Source organism: Thamnophis elegans, chromosome 3, assembly GCF_009769535.1.
Source record: "Thamnophis elegans isolate rThaEle1 chromosome 3, rThaEle1.pri, whole genome shotgun sequence".
NCBI lineage: Eukaryota > Metazoa > Chordata > Lepidosauria > Squamata > Colubridae > Thamnophis > Thamnophis elegans.
In genome coordinates, this window is record NC_045543.1 from 113,047,249 (window position 1) to 113,065,225 (window position 17,977).

A 17,977-nucleotide genomic window follows, 5' to 3' on the forward strand; every position below is an offset into this window, starting at 1 on the left:
TCATCCCCTCCCGGGGACATGCCAGCTTTGGTACGTCCCATGCATGACCGCGGTCTCCACCAACTTTGGAGAATGGGGTGTTGGTTCTTACCTGATACGCCCCTTCTTTGGGCAAGTGGAGACAGTGGTCATCCCCACCCTTTGGGGTCCTGGCCTATTTCGCAAGGGAGATCTGGGAGCATGTTGTGTAATCACAGGACGGAAAGCAATTGTTCACCGCACAGCAGTCTACTTATCTCCTTTGTCAAGAAAAGCAGGAGCATGCTCCTCAGAGGCAATGACATCATTTTGGTAGACTCAGTTCTACTGGTTACTGACTGAATTAATCCATGCATGACCTCTATCTCCACCTGCCCAGAGAAAGGGTGTATCAGATAAGAACCAACGCCCCATTTGACATATACACCAACAGAAAAAAAAAAGCATACAAAGGGGAAGTAGCTGTAATTTAAAGGAATATAATGCTGGAATTCTTGATTTTAAGAGAAACAGAAGGTGAGTCTAGTGAAATGCTTATCTAGAATTTCAAGAAGATGGATTTTAATCAAGTCAGCTCCAATAAAAATTAATAGAAGGATATCAAGATGGATGAGAATTCCCAAAAGTAAACATTAAAAGTACAACTGCAAAAATATTAACGAGAAAAAATGAATGCCCACATGGCTGCATAATTAGTATAATTAAGGTTTGAAAACCAAAAGGACAAAAGTGGAAAGAAAGACAAATAACCAAGGAATCATTTTCTTTATGACCTAGGAATGCCTCAAAGAAGCTTGGAATTATAGAAATGTTAGAAAAATTAAAAGCTGAGAAGCAGCTGATAAATGATACATTTAAGAACCAAAAAGGTTGTATATTCAAAAGGAAAAGAATGTATCAGCAATTCAATCAAGACAGGAAAATATTAACTGGTGATAAAAGGTAGAATTTCTGACAGAGAAAGAAAAAGAAAGAAAGAAACAAATAAAAAAATAAAAAAAAGAAAGAAAAACCCTGCATAAAGATTTTAAAAGATGAGGCCATCTCAGTTCCCTGAGCAGCAGGTTCATTCCAGATCATATCTGCAGTAGTGTCATAGATCTGGACTCACTCAGTATTGTCATCTAATGCAGATTGCTGTACATGTGAAAGCTTATTAAGATAATAGGATTATTCAGAAACATTCAGCAACAGGTCAAACTGAAGAATACACACACACACACACACACACACACACACACACACACACACACACACACACACATACTGAATGCAAAAATAGAATAGTAGCACTGTACTATTGGGGCTCTAAAGTCAATAGTTAAACTTACACATCTGGCAGGGGAAATGTCCTGTTAAAAGCATGAGCGCATATAAACGCATGTGTCCAGAAGATTTAGGCAATGGTGTGTTACTGGAAATGTAAGTGGCAGTTTTAACACCATGCTTCCTTACTCTCTTGAAAACTGCTGAAAGAAAACAGCAATGAAAATAAGCACTCTTAGCCTGGAAGCTTTATCTATCCATCTTATACATTGTGCCTTATAAATACACATATGTAACACTATATTGGTAATTTTAATAGTGTATCTAAAGAAAGTTTAAACCTGCAGTCCTCTGTGTATCCAACCAGTACATGGTTTGTTAGGAACTGGTCTGCACAGCTGGAGGTGAGTGGCGGGCAAGCGAACCTTCATCTGTATTTGCAGCTGCTCCCCAGCACTAGCATCACCACCTCAGCTACATCTCAGGTCATTAGGCATTATATTCTCATAGCACAAGCCCTACTGTGAAATGTGCATAGGGGAGATCTAGGTTGTGTGTTCTTCCTCCCGCTCTCCCAGTCCATGGGGAAATTGTCTTCCATGAAACCAGTCCTTGGTAACAAAAGGGTTGGGGAATCCCTGTTCTAGGATATATAGTATAGCTATGTGCAAAGATTTAGCATCCTAGTCAAAATTGTTCAGAGTAAAGAAACTTAATACTGAAATGCTAGATGCTGATTGACAAGGGAGTCTCCAAAAGAATGTATAGCTTTGGATGTAGTCTAAACTGATAAAAGTATGTTTTATGTTATAAAGTATTTTCATGTTACAGTTCATGTTTCGTTTCATTTCATGTTCTATATAGTTGGAGATTTGTCACAGAAATAAAAAAAGATTGTGACATACAGTTACAATTACAATTTGGGGGGGAGGTGGGGAGGAACAATTTTGTCCAAAACAGATGGAGCCCAGTCTCCTGAGCAGACAAGTCTCAACCAAGAGTGAGTCTCAAACGTTGCTCATAGATTTAATCTCAGAAGTATTTTTCTATTGGAAGCATTCAGTGCTTAATTTATATTTTAGTCAGATCCACTGCAGAAAAAAATGTAATTGATTAAAAAGAAGTTATTCAAATACTTCATCCAAGGAAAAGTGCTTGTCAATGTGAAAAGAATATAAATTAAGCAATATGTTCATTAGTAAAACATGAAGTTGCCTTCCTGTCAGTATTGCCAATATTATTTGGCCTCTAGTATTAGAAATAGATTAATCAATGAGAAAATGAACACAATTGTGTTATTGAAAATACACATCTATTATTTGTTCTGTTACTCGAAGTCTAATGTTGCTTTTCAACACCTGATAACTGATTTTTTCCTTTTAAACAGGAGTCTGGAGTATCATAGATGATTGAGGTTGGGATAACCATGTCCTGTAATTTTTAAATCATATGTATTATATACAGTTTATGATACACATTTGAATTATAAATGTAATAATGTAATATATACCTTAAAATTTCAAATAAAATTAAAACTTGCTTAGCTTGAAATACATCAATTGAGCAGAAATGTAATTGCAAACTTCAGTATAAAGTAAATAAACAGTATAAAAGCTTTCTGTGCTGAAAACTAATAATAATTTTTAAATTATAATTAAAACAGCTTAAATTTTGTGACAGAAGCCAAAAGACCAGGTGACTGGCATGCATGCACACGCTAGAAACTAGAAGCTCAGCTTCCCAGTGCATGCATGCATGCCAGGCAACTGCTCTTCTGGTTTTTGGTGCTCCCAAGCATGCACGCCGGGAAGCTGCTCTTTCAGTTTCTGGTGCTCCCCAGTGCTGAAAAGGTTTGCCAACACTGCTTTAAACATTTCTGAATATGGATACTCCAGATTAGCTCCGCTCCAAAAATATATGGAATGAATTACATTTATAAAAAGTTAAACTATATCATATATAGATTCAGCTTGCTTATTATCAGGTGCTTTCCTTACAATTTTTACTAGACAACCCATGATTCACTGGGTCAACATTTCAGCGAGATTAATTCCTTACCAGATTCTTCAATGCCTTCAATAATGGCAGAGCTTCTAATGCAGTTGAAAAGTCCTTAAAAATTCAGGGAGATATTCAGAGATGTATCTGCCTTGAATGTGGTCACTGTTGAACTGTAGAACATCAGGAGTTGACCACAAGTAATGTTTAATCACAATTTTTATTATGTCACACACTTTTATAATAATTTTTAGATCATAACATGTTTTATAAAATTCACCAAATTTCAATTTTATGGGAGTCATAATTCTTAGTTTTTGGACACATTCGGTAACTTAGCTCATCTGAGGTATCTTGGTTGAACACGTTTTGAAAGGTAGTGTGGACTGGCACTGGGGATACTCAAGTTCAAATTCACTTTAACAATTTACAAATTTACACTGGGAAACTAATTTATCAGGTTGTGGGGTAAAATGGAAAATGGGAGGGGTGCTATGCCACTTCGAGTCCTGAAGGAAATGTGGAATATAAATTAACAAGCTAATAAAAACACGGAAAAGTATCTCTAAAATACATACTATTAAAAATGGATTACAATAATTATAAAAGGCAATCCAAAATAAAGTAAAATGCATTATTATAGGTAGTCCTTGCTTAGTGATCATTGTAAAACTGTAATGAAAAACTTTTAGACCAATCTTGCATTTATGATCTCTAGATCTGAAAAGCAAAAGAAAGCTGAAATAAGACCATAAGCACACGCAGGTTTCAAGTAGAATTGTTTCATCTAGTGACCTAGTTTCCAATTGTAGCTAAAGGAGGACTACCTGAACATAGTGCATTGTGTTGCTGAACTCAGTTGTTAGGCTTGGCTTGTACTTCAAAGTGTTATTTAAATGGAGAATTTAAGTTGAATAGACTATGATTAAATAGACTACAGACAGACATTGTGTGACTAGCCAGAGAAAAGCACTTTACTTAAGGGATAGTTTTCAGTAACCTGAAACGCATGAAGGCCCAACCTCTGTGACCATTTCCCCCAAACCTCTATAATAAAGCTGAAATCCTCTGTCTTGTTTTATGTTTTTGTATTGCTTTTTGGTTTAACATATTTTTAGCAATTGTAAACCATCCGGAGTGTCTGGGAGTCAGGTGGCATATAAATTTAATAAGTTATATTATGATCATATCTAATGATCTAAGTGCCAGAGCCCACTTTAACAACATTGCCAAAATGGTATTATGAGTTGTTAACCTAATCTTGCGTAGCTTCTTCTTTGGCAATATTGTACTGCTAACCAGAGCATACAAAACATTTGCTAGACCAATTCTTGAATACAGCTCATCTGTCTGGAACCCTTGCTGCATATTGGACGTTAATACAATTAAGCGAGTCTAGAGATATTTCACGAGAAGAGTCCTCCACTCCTCTGCTCGCAACAGAATGCCTTACGCCACCAGGCTCGAAATTTTGGGTTTAGACAACTTAGAACTACGCTGCCTTCAGTCTGACCTAGGCATAGTACATAAAATTATCTGCTACAATGTCCTGCTTGTCAATGACTACTTCAGCTTCAACCACAACAATATAAGGAGCAAACGATAGATACAAACTTAAGGTAAACCAGTTCAAACTCGATTGCAGAAAATACGACTTCAGCAACAGAGTGGTCAATGCCTGGAATGCACTATCTGACTCTGGTTTCTTCCCCAAACCCCCAAAACTTTAACCTTAGAGTGTCTACTGTCGACCTCACCCCATTCCCAAGAGGTCTGTAAGGGACATGCATAAGCGCACCAACATGCCTACCATCCCTGTCCTGATGTTCCCTTTTTATTCATATCCATTTCATGCATTCAAAATCATGTTTATACTTATATGTTATTTAATACAAGCTTGATGAAATAAATAAATAAATAAAATAAATGATCTTCCTTGGAAGCAGGTCACACAGAACAAACGCAATGTGGCCCACAGAGCAGACAACTGCATTGCACAGGAAAGAGTTAAAAATCTCAGCCCGCTATTAAAGTGAAGCGTTTTCCCTATTGGGATGGAATTACTAATTTCACAATAAAATTAAAGACTCTGCTGGAGAAGACGGAAGAGCTGGTGTGTGTGTGGAGGGGAGGGGAATGCTTTCTCTTCCATTGAGCCTGCCCCAAGTGTTCGAGCCCCACGACCAGGGCTATGGCATACATAGGGGGCATTGGTTCAAACGACTTAGAGACTTCCTCCCTCGGCTGTTAAGGAAGAGGTGCGCGCGCGTGTTATTCAATCGGCTCCGGCGTTTCCCTCCCTGAGCTGCCTTAACTAGCCTGCCCTGGCGCAGCTGAGGCGACGAACAACCTTGGGTGGTGCGGAGTGCTCTAGGACCCAGGGGAACACGGGCAGCCGGGCTCTGGGAGCCAGATTGCAAATTCTTCTCCGTGACTCAGTCGGCTCCGCGCAGCGCATAGTAGGCGGCAGCGGCGGCCGAAGCGGAGACTACCGAGCAGCAGGTCCGTCCGGCTCGCGGGAACAACGGGCCGAGCTTAGGGAGGGGGGCTGGGCGTGGGTAACGAAGAGGACCGGAAGGACCGGGCGCCGCGCTTCCCTTCTAGTTTGGGCCTAGCATCACCCGCCGCGACTGCCGCTAAACGGCGGCTCCTGCCTGTTGTCTTTGCAGAGCGCCAAGATGGAGTACGAGTGGAAACCCGACGAGCAGGGGCTTCAGCAGATCCTGCAGCTGCTCAAAGAATCGCAGTCCCCGGACACTACAACGCAGAGGGCCGTGCAACAAGTATCCTACACAAGAGGAGCCGGGCAGGGGCAAGCGGGCGGGCCAGGCCGGCACCGGAGATAGCGAGGCCCAGCGGCTGGGTCGGTTTGCCGCATGACTCCGAATCCCGCAGGAGGCGGGGAAGGAAGGGCTTAAGGCAAAGCGGGCCGCTCCGCTTTGTCGTTTGGGGGTGAGGGAGAGGAGGGTTAAAGCCCTGGAGAGGATAACGGCCTCTGGGCCTCCGCTAAGGCGACCGGCCGTAGCGGTAATCCAGGCCCAGCCCCCGCCTGGCCTGGCGCGGGCTTTGAATCGCGAAGGAAGCTTGTAGGCGGCGGCGGCGGCAGCCAAGCCTTCGCTCTGCCTCCCCCTCCCTGCGCCCAGGCCCGGCACCTGTTGCGAGTCTGGCGCCAAACCCCGTTTTTCTTTACAAGGCTTGGCCCGCCTTTATCAGCTCCGGTGTCGGTCGCTTTCCCAGGCACTCGCTCGGCCACTCTCCTTGGGCCTGTGTCTCAGGCTGGTCATAGTGGAGCGGCCATCTGTGCCATTAAATTCCTTTCCGAAAACCCCAACTGGCTCCTTTTCTCTCGAATGATCTTTGCCGATCATCTAGAAACCTGGCAGAATTAAGTCTTTTAGCTATCTCTTTCTGTTGGGACATTTTAACATATCACCCTGAGCCATCTGTGAGGTTCTTCTTGTTGGCCCTTCAATTTCATACTGGATCATATTCAGGATAAGGAAAATAATAAACGAATTTTTAGGCTTCTTAAATCGTTTTCCTTTGGTGTATTGAGTCTTTGAAGGCAATAGAGAAGTGAGTGAAGCATTAAGTTTCTGTATATAGAAAATAGTTGTAAACTATGCATAGCTTTTGGTAATTGCTGAAAGTATTCACATCAAAGAAGCTTGCTGTTATTTGTTTCAGACTTGTAGTTTTTACATGTTTTTGTATATGTAGAATTTTAAGATCTAAATTGTTTTTGCTGCTCCATTTTGGTACAAATTAGATGTAAATGCATCTTCTGTATCAGTAATTATACTGTGCATTTTGTTTGTGCATGCATTTTTAAAGCCAGGTAATTTAATTTAAAAAATTATTTAATGCTAATTAGGGCATATTTAAATTTTTAGTTTTTACTCCTGCTAAATAAAATTCCATTTGAATAATCTCACATCCTAAAGAATTAGTTTAAAATGAAATTTAAGTGTAAATATGAGAGTGAATACACAGGAAAATACAAAAGTATGAAAATATCATCTAGACATTCTCCCATATCATATGGTATGACTTATTATTTACCATTTTTCTTTTTTCTAGCATATATTCCTTTGGCTGTTGATGGGAATACAAAATTAATAGGATTTTGCAAAGCTTTACAATATGCTTATTAAAATGCTTGTGCCTGCATAACCATATGAAGAAAGCTAGAAGAGCTGTTAAAACAACTTTGCAAAAGACATGGTTGCTTTAAAGATCCAAAGAAAAGCAATTTATTTGCAATCCTGTGTCATTTCTTTTGAAAGCGATGCATGACTATAGGTTTTTTTTAGGTTTCCTAAATGATAAAATTGTGTTACTTTATGTAAAGTACAAAACAGATAGTATATGTTACTGTTGGGTAAAGTACTGTTTTTTATTTTTTAATTTAATCATCCCAGCATAAATCTTGAAAAAGAGTCTTTCTTAGCAGTTTTATATTTACTGAGTTATATATAGATAGTGCTCAACTTAAAACCATTTGTTCAGTGACCATTCAAAGTTATAATGGCATTAAAAAAAACCTTATGATCGGTTTTCACACCACCATTGCAGCATCCCCATGGTCATGTGATCAAAATTTGGATACTTGGCAGCAAATTTTGCTTATGACAATGATGCTTATGACAGTTGCACTATCCCAGGATAGCACTAGCACTTCAACTTACATACCACTTCAACATGTGATCATTAGATCATTGTTTGTAACCTTCCCAGCTGGCTTCCAACAAGCAAAGACAATGAGGGAAGCAAGAATCATTTAACGACTGAATGTTTCACTTAATAACCAGTGATTTGCTTAACAACTATGGCAAACATTTGAAAAATCAGACATGACTTACTTAAAACCACCTTGCCTAACAATGGAAATTCTAGTTCCAATTGTGGTTGTAAGAAGAAAATTACCTACATAGCTAAATTTTGTTTAAATGGATATTTTATTATTATTATTATATTAAATTGCCAGGTATGACACCTTATGACTACTCTAGGTGGATTACAACAATAAAAACACAAAGAAATAAAAAGAAAGTTTAAGCAAAATGAAAGTAAAATAGTGGAATAATACATTAAAAGAAAATGAAGAAAATACATCAATATAGTTAATAAAAAAGGTGATTAGGAAGCAGAGAATGGAGGGAGGGGGGAGGGAGCCCGTTGTCACATGCCCATAACTGCATTGATTAATTGAACGACTGCAGTGTTTGCATAACGACCACAGGTTTGCTTAAGGATTGCTTCAAAAAGATTATAAAAGTTAGGTCAGTTGTGTGGGTGCCTCAATTTAAAAACCATAACGATGGTAATACTGGGTTTCATTACAGTCTTAAGTTGAGGACTATATCTGTATTCTAGAAATAGCTTGGAATGTGTTACATGTAATATGCCCCCTGCTTTAAAAAAAGTGACTGTCAGGTATGTTGACAAAGCATATTCTGCCCCTTGATTATTTAATATAGCGAGGCCTGGTAGGCAATATAGCAGACCCTGCTCTCAAACAATCTTCTGTCAGGATACTTTCTGTTACTAAAACCCAGACCTCAAATATTTTATAGTAGACAGGTCTTGAATCCAACCTGTTTGCTAGACTGCTTTTCTCCTTTGATTTCTGTATTCTGAGTTGTTTAATCAATGGAGAAATTACACTTTATTGTTTGCAGCTTACTTTCTGGTGACATGGTTCAGAAAATACTGTAATCATATATGTATGTTATAAATACACACATTGATGTCTGCTCCAAAGTAACTTCATTTGGATTCTCACCTCTATAAGGCTGTATAGAATCACGGGGTTTAAGTTAACACAGCATTTTATTAAGTTAGACTTTATGTAAATACTAGCTTGCTTTGTTTTTGAATTTCAGAGGGAGACAAAATGTAAACTTTATTAACATATTTACAGAGTTCCTCAAGCCTTACCAGTGTCTGTACCAGGAAGCAATTAAGAATCAGTCTGTTTACTACAGACTGTTACACTTTACTACTAACATTTGAAAATAATGTATTACAGGAGATAGATTGATATTATTTATATTAAATTCATTCTGCTTGAAAGTTCCCTGAATATATCTGCCATCTTAAATAGGAGAAGTAATTGAGAAGAGTTTTATGTGCATACAATAGAGAACAGTGCTATATATTAAACAGCTGCTATGCTGTAGTGGTTAAGGCATGGGATTGTCAGTGGGAAGACCTTGGTTCTAGTCTTAAGTCTGACCCATGATGTATTGCGTGTTTTTGGATTAGTCTCACTCTCAACCTAATCTATCTCAGATGATTGTTATTGCAGGGTGGTGATGGAGGTGAAAGAGTTACATGTTGAATTCTTGAAGGCAAAATGGGTTAGAATGTAGTATTACACGCTAACTCTGCCCACAGCTTGAAGTTCAATCCTGACTGGCTTTAGGTTGACTCAGCCTTCCATCCTTTCCAGGTCGGTGAAATGAGGACCCAAATTGTTGGGTGTAATGTGCTGGCATTTGTAAACTGCTCAGAGTACTGTAAAGAACTATGGAGCAGTATATAAGTGTACGTGATATTGCTATTATTAATTATAAAGATAATTCTTTATAGGAAAAAGGAGAGACAGAATCGGTTTTGCATTCTGCTTGGAACTTTGCCATTTCTACTGTTACTAATAGCTTTGGGATAAAAAATAGCAGTCATTTGCAAGTAAGAATATATGAGATCTATTTTGAATTAGCTTTTTATATGGGAGTTATGGTCCTGATTACATTTAGTTGGTAATTAGATTGCTGAATTTCTACTAATGGTGTTTTGGAAAAACAATTAGTTTCACTCATATTTAATACAATTTTGCAGTGTTTCATATCTTACATGAAATACCTTTAACAAAACTTTAGAAACTGGAACAACTCAATCAGTATCCAGACTTCAATAACTACCTGATATTTGTTCTTACAAAGTTAAAAACTGAAGGTGAGTTTTATGTTACTTGTACCCAGTAATTACATAACGAGAAAAATTAGGCCAGAATTCCAAAGGTCTCTATGTATTTTATTCACCAAGATTTCATTGATTGTTCAGTTCACCAGACTAAAATATTTTTCTTTATTCTGTGAACAAGAACAATTGATCAGAAATAAATGGAATTCATTTTCAAATAAATCTGTTTCGAATAATATAATATATTGGACAGTACCAACCTGAATTCTAATAATTGTTAAAATTGTGCTAAAATATCCTTCCATGATCAGGTGTTCTGAAACCCTGGATGTAATCCAAAACCATATTATTCCTGTTATATAAGAAAGTAGATTCTAATGGATATGGTTTATGATGATGATGGAATTAATTATACAGTTGTAGCCTGAGTCCAAATCTTGAAACATTTTCCAAAATAAGTCTATTTTGTTCAGGGTGTCTAAAATAACAGTTTTTTTTATATATATATATATATATATATATATATATATATATATATATATATATATATATATATATATATATTTCATATACATTAAATTGGATTATGTATATTAAACAACATTGCATCTATGTGCTACAATTCATATCACTTGATAATGCAGTTATAAAAGTCATTTGCCATTTTGTGTAATGAATCTATCTTATTTGCATAATGATACAGTAATAAATAAAAATGAATTAAATCAGTGAAAAAATAGTCCATTCCACTTGAAGATAGTGCATCAAGATCTGGTAAATTGAAATTTAATTGTATTGTTTTTGTTTTGTATATGATTGAAAATTAAATTTTAATTGTATTTTTTTAAGTGTATGCATAATGTCTTGATTTTGAATTGGAACTTAAAATAGCTCTTTTGATTTTACTGTAAATACTGATTATATTGCAACCATTCTGGAAACATTTGGTGCTTCAACTGTAGGTTGGAATATAATTTTGAACAATCCTGACAAGAGTGGAGCAATCCATTTCAAGCTTGAAATGTTATCTATATCTCAAAGTCTAAATAGAGCATTGTGTTTGAGGAGATACTGTAGTAAAAGGATATCCATTCTTTTCTGAAAACTGCCACAGAAAACTGGATATATGTGCTTGGTAGTATGAATGCTGTCACAGAATACCTTGATAAAGCAGAAAGCACATTGCAAGACAAAGTGTTCTTGTTTTTATAAAATAAATTTTCTAACTTGCTTTTTTTTGGGTATAATGATCTCAGCGGTCATAGGTTTTCCTATCAGGTTCCTTTAACATAATCTTGGGAATCCTAAAGGTGCTTTTTCAAGAAGCAACTGGACTTTCTGGTTTTTCTTTGAAGATGTTTCGCTTTCTTCCAAGTTTCTTAGATGAGAATCAAAACATCTTCAAAGAAAAACCAGAAAGTCCAGTTGCCTCTTGAAAAAGCATCTTTGGGACAACCATGACCTGGATGACTGAGAATCTCCAAGACATAATCTTGGGAAATACTGGCAAACTGTAATATACCTACAGAGTCATACAATTTAATGTTATATTGTAATATTAAATAGTGTAAGTGTGTGTTTTGTGTTGGTACTTGCACTTCGTGAAATCAAGCATTTCATGTTTTGAATTGTGCTGGCTCTTAAGTAGGTATATGGAATATATAACCCAAATGACTTTTCTTTAAACTTACTACAGATGAACCAACAAGATCACTAAGTGGTCTTATTTTGAAGAATAATGTCAAAGCTCACTTTCACAACTTTCCTAATGGAGTAACTGACTTCATTAAAAGTGAATGCTTAAATAATATTGGTGATTCCTCTCCACTAATCAGAGCCACTGTAGGTGAGTCATGAATATTTATATTATGTTTATGCTAAATAAACAAATTGTAAAATACAAACGGTAACAGTTTTTAAGTGTGATGTTATAAAGGACTGAGTCTTTTTGTTTTGTTTAAAAATAATTGAGTAATCAATTGGTTCAGATATAGGCATGTTAGATGGCTAGTATAGTATTATATATAATCATCATTTATTTAATATTTATTTCCAACAAATATATTCCAAGTCTGCTTTTAATTTGTTTCATGATAAAAGTGTAGATAATTATTTTAGCTATTTTAGATATAGGATAACATGACAATATGAAATACTCATGCATATTACCAGAAAGAATATTTTTAATCTTAAAAAATCTTCAGTATAAAAAGCTGTCTTCATTGACACAGGATCACTGTTCTGCTTCAGGGAATATGATTTGAAGATAGAAGAACCTTAAAAGAAATATATGAAAACATAGGAAAGGACTTGTTACAAACAGATGCAAAGATTAGCTTTAATGTTACTACCTTGGGATTTATGATGTGGTTTTCATGCAAAAATTTTCCTTTATAATATTTCAACTTGGTGTCTTCCAGTCTCATTGATAAAAAGGAAGTTTTAGTTTGCAATACATGAAAACCGTATGTTCTCCACTCTTGTCCTAAATAAGCAACAGTTTTCCTCTGTATTTATGTCAGCAGATCTACCTAAACATTCTACAAATTCCCAAATATTTGGGGAAAGTGAGAGGTATTTTGGAGAAAATTTGGATATGTTTGTGGGAATTAACAACAAGGAAATCCCTGTTGCACGAACAGAAATTATTTTATATGCTTATTTCATTGCCATAATGGTTTCTACCTCCAGAATATAGAATTCAAGTATCTCTGCTTATCAATAGATGAGAAAGACAACCTTTGACCATTCAGATGCTGCTGTATTAAATCAGCTATATTAACGATAGTAGAATTGGAGACTTGATATATTTGAAGGGTGAAAGTTGATCACCAAAGAACTGCCTTTGGTTCTTAGCTTCAGCCATTGAGCAGATTTTCCCATTCCTAATAGTGCTTCCGGGCGGGAGGGCAGAGCATCTTGCTGCTGCTACTACCGGTTCACCCGATCTATGCTGACCCGGGAGCAACCCACCTCTGCTTAAGTGTATATTCTAACCCTATAAGTAGAATTGCATATGTCATCGATTTGTCTACTGTTAAGGTAATGTTTTATGGCTTTAAGAAATCTGAGAAGAATACCAGGACATTTTTTTTTGCAGATTAGGTTTTCACTCAGCTTGAATATCAGTCTACACTTATGTCTAAAATGTATGTGTGTATATACATCTTTACAAGGAGACATGCTTTATCGAGTCACTTAAAGAGAGAAGTTTTTAAATCTTTTCTGTTGGTCATTCTTATTTATGTATTAATGTTTATATTGTTACATTAAAGCAACTTATCAATAACTTTTTTAAATTTCTTCAAACAAATTCAAGGTATCTTGATTACAACTATTGCCTCAAAAGGAGAATTGCAGAACTGGCCTGAACTTTTACCAAAGCTTTGTAGCCTGCTTGATTCTGAAGACTACAATACTTGTGAGGTTAGAGTTTGCTTTTTCTAATTAAATATGTAATTTTATTTTATTTGGAATAGGTCAACAGTATGGTAATTACTATTTTTGCTACTTTTATTTCTTTCTACCTGGAACTCTGAGGGTGTGTTGGGCTGAGAAAGAGTGACTGGTTCAAAGTCACCCAGGCAGCTTTCATGCCTGAGGCAGGACTAGAAGGTGCTAATCGTCACCTACAAAGCCCTTCATGGTATTGGATCTGGGTACTTGAGAGACCGCCTACTGCCAATTACCTCCACTAGACCAATAAGATCCCACAGACTAGGCCTCCTCCGAATTCCATCAGCCGGCCAGTGTCGACTGGCGACTACCCGGAGGAGGGCCTTCTCTGTGGCTGTGCCGACCCTCTGGAACGAACTCCCCGTGGAGATTCGTACCCTCACCACCCTCCAGGCCTTCCGCATAGCCCTTAAAACCTGGCTGTTCCGACAGGCCTGGGGCTAAAGACTTGCAGCCCCACTTCGAATGGTATGATTGTTGTGCTTTTTAATTGTGTATGGTTTTTTATGTTTTGTAACTTGTCTGTTTTTCCCCTCCCTTGAGTTGTGAGCCGCCCTGAGTCCCTTCAGGGAAAAGGGCGGCATACAAATAAAGCAAAATGAAACTCGCTGTTTTCCAATTTCTAGCCTGGAGCCTTATCAACTAAACCAACCTGGCTCTCAGTGATCTTTTACAGCAGATATGGGAAGATTTTCTTAGATTCTGTCATGAACCTTGTTTCTATCTTTTTTACCAGCAACAATGCTTCTTTGAAAAGAAGAGGTATACTCTTTCTTCCATCTGTTAATGGAAATGTATGATTAGAATTAAATCATAGGCAGCTTCTTCCCAAATGGTCATAGTGTTCAGTATATTATTAAGCTATTTTTGACTTTTTGATTAATTTTCTAGCAATTCTTATTGAAGAAAATAACATGTATTAGCAAGAGCCCAGCTAGATTAGGGCCTAGCGCTGTGTTTCAATACCATATCACCATCTAATAGGATCTAGCATGTCTTTTCACTGCTCTGTGGATCATCCTTCTGCTGGGGATCTGGCAATTCTTCCCTTTTAGTCTTTTGGAAGTGAGATGGCTGTGCCTTTTTCTTTTGGTTTTATAGTTTTTATTGTTTCTTGGTTTTATTGTTGTTTTAATTCTGTTCTAAGTGGGGTAGCCATAGATACCTTTTAAGTAAATAAGATGTCAGTTGTATTTGGAATTCAGCCCGCAGTGAGAAAAGGAGGTAATTTTTGAAAATAACAATGAGTCTGATATCATTATATAAATATCAACAAGACACATTTATCTTGCAGGGTGCATTTGGAGCTCTTCAGAAGATATGTGAAGATTCAGCTGAAATCTTAGACAGTGATGCTTTAGATCGTCCCCTTAATATCATGATCCCCAAGTTTCTACAATTCTTCAAACACAGCAGTCCAAAAATAAGGTAAAGTTCTCTAGTCAATTCTTTGAAAAGTTTTCAGGAAATAATTTTGTTGAACTGTTGAAATTTATTTATTTTAGTTTTTTCGATCATACATTTATTTATACACAACTCGGGGTAGTTTACAAAAGTTGAAAAAATAATAGGAATCAATTAAAGCACAAATAGGTATGGCCAGGCCAAGCAAACCAAGTAGTGGGTTGAAAGGCCTATGAAATAAGCAGGGTGTTCATGGCTCTTTTGAAGGCAGGCCAGCATAAGGCTACGTAGACCTTGGAGGAAAGGTATTCTAGAGGGCAGCCTCCACAACAGAAAAAGCATCCTCCTATGCTCCATTAGATGACATTTTAAATATAGATGGGACCTGAAATGCCTATCCTGTTGGATCTTACCAAACGGCAGAGACAATTGGAGATAGGTGATCCTTGAAATATCCATGCCCTGTGCCTTACAGAGTTTTTTAGATGGCAATCAGCTCTTTGAATTGTACACAGAAACCCAGTAATAACCTATACATTTTTCCTAGCTTTCCGAGTTATTTTCTTTGCATAATCCTACTTATTTTAATCTAGGTTTGGGGCATGAATATAATTCTTTGCTTTTACTTTTCAGATCTCAACATATTGTAAAAATATTTCTATTGACATAACTGTAAATATTTTTTTTCTGAACTGGAAAAATCATTTCATCATTGTCTTTAAGACAGTTCGTGTTTCACAAGTTATTCTTGTGACATGTGATATTGAACTGTTTACCTGAAAGGTGACTAAATTTGCATTCTGGATATTATCAGGCAGTAATAACTTGAACTTTAGATGACAGCACCTACCATTTTATTAGCTCTTAGAGATCAATAAATCTATCTATATATCTATATCTATCTAAAAATGTCTCTGTGTGTATGTTCCAACATAACTCTGAAACGCCTCAAGCAATTTCAGCCAAACTTGGTACACAGATGATTTACTCTCTGGAAACAAATACCATGGGGATAAGACCCCCCCATAACATCCTTTGGGGTGTGTTTTCTGTTTTCTTGTGCCTTAAAATGGCTTCTACTGTACTGCTGTAAAATGGATTCTACTGTACAGCGCAGTGGAGTTGCCATGGTAACAGTTTCACAGTACTCCACAAGGGGGCTCCCTCTGATAAGGGGGAAAATCCAACATTAGAAATTACATTTGGTCTGGAAATTTTCCCCCTATAAATAAATACCTGGACAATGCCAGGTTATCAGTACTAGTACTTGATAAAAAGGAAGGTATCCAACCAGAGTTTCTTCTACTAAGTAAGACTAATATCATAGAGGTGCTCTCCTAATAAATAACAGTATGGCTATAAAACTACAAGTAGTCCTTAAGTTACAACAGTAATTAGGCTTAATATTTCCATCGTTAAGCATATAAGTTTAATACAGAAATAAGATGCAAAGAAGTATGACATCAGAGGATTGCATCACTTAGCAACCACAATTCCAGGCATTTTCATTGCTGTTGTTAATTGAATTCCATTGGTCATTATCCAAGGACAAACCACAATGCAAGCCACTCCACGCTTAGTTCCTCCCAAGGCCTGAACTTCAGTTTTTTCAAGATAAGGACTGCCTCTCCTTCCACTCACCTCAACTGTCTATTTCCCCCATCTATGCATTTTTAGCTGCCCTGCACCTCACAGGGCAGCAAACAGCACCAGAATTTCATGACTGTGGTGCTGTTTGCCACTCTGCAACTCAGGCTTCTTGGCCCACTCCTGAATCACAGTACAAAGCTGCAGCCATCCCAGGAACCCCCATCGCTTCAGGCTAGCCCAGTAGCATGGTGTGTGCAGCTACTTCAGGAAGCCCCAGCCTCTCCCAGCAAAGTAGTGCAGACTTGCAGCCCCAGCCAATACCTCTGTTGATAAGGTATGCTTGCCCTGGCCCTTTGTGAGGTACAAACTGCCTTATGAAGGGCCAGGCCAGCCCAGCCATTTTTGTCACCAATAGGAGCAAGAAGACTGCAAAGGTCAGCTAGTGTGCAAGGGCCATGAAGTGTGGGGTACTAAAAGAGCCTAGATGGAGCAAGAAGGTAGAGGGGTGGGGAAGTTTAAGGGAACCTGCAGTTCTAAGTGTGGGCAGGCTGCCAAGTGCCCAAATTTTAATCACATGGCCACAGGTTGCTTCAATGGTTGTAACTTCAGGGACTGGTTGTAACTCCTTCATTCAGCACTACCGTAAGTTTGGCCATTGAACAAATGATTGTCAAGTGAAAACTACCTATATAACTAATACAGATTGTTTTTGATATTTCTGAAACTTCCAGACATGCAATAAAGCTACATGCTTTATTCACAATATTAAATATCAAGTTATTTTTCCCTTTGCAAAAAGATTGATGTTGAGTTTAATTCTAAGTAGTGGTAAATTTATTCCTTCAGCTTTTTACAGTAATGTATAATTTTTTTTTACATTATGTTTATAGGTCCCATGCAGTTGCTTGTGTCAATCAGTTTATCATCAGTAGAACTCAAGCCCTTATGCTGCACATTGATGGATTTATTGAGGTGGGTGATTCATATTTGAGTATACCTCTTGTAGATAATTAAAATGTATTTCTCTTTTTCTGAATGCCATTTTCCATTGCTTCAAAATAGTTCCATTTGGATTGAAGAGAGAGCAAGTGGACAGTAATATTCCTTTTATTTTCCTTGATAAAGTGTGGCAACAATTACAAAAAAACCACTTAAAAAATCCATGCCAGTAACTATAAAAATTGAGAAATTTCTTTCAGTTAATAATTGAGATGTTTTTTAGATATTTCTAGAGTCCAAATTTTCTGACTTTTTATTAATGTCTAGCCAAACAAATGGCCTAAACAGTATCCATTTCTCTGACTTCCAGCTATGCTGGTGTCTGGTTGGTGAGGGTAATAAAGGTAACATCACTTTG

General features: G+C 37.2%; 1 protein-coding gene across 1 annotated transcript in view; it reads left to right on the top strand.

The window, feature by feature from the left end:
* The first annotated feature begins 5,403 nt into the window (after positions 1-5,403).
* TNPO1 (transportin 1) overlaps positions 5,404-17,977 on the top strand; it is a 50,028-nt gene continuing 37,454 nt past the window's right edge. The window contains exons 1-7 of the mRNA XM_032212830.1: positions 5,404-5,745; positions 5,913-6,026; positions 10,128-10,203; positions 11,867-12,016; positions 13,490-13,596; positions 14,921-15,054; positions 17,511-17,592. Coding sequence (XP_032068721.1) covers positions 5,922-6,026; positions 10,128-10,203; positions 11,867-12,016; positions 13,490-13,596; positions 14,921-15,054; positions 17,511-17,592 — 654 coding nt within the window. The 5' untranslated portion in view covers positions 5,404-5,745; positions 5,913-5,921. The remainder of the gene's footprint in view (positions 5,746-5,912; positions 6,027-10,127; positions 10,204-11,866; positions 12,017-13,489; positions 13,597-14,920; positions 15,055-17,510; positions 17,593-17,977) is intronic.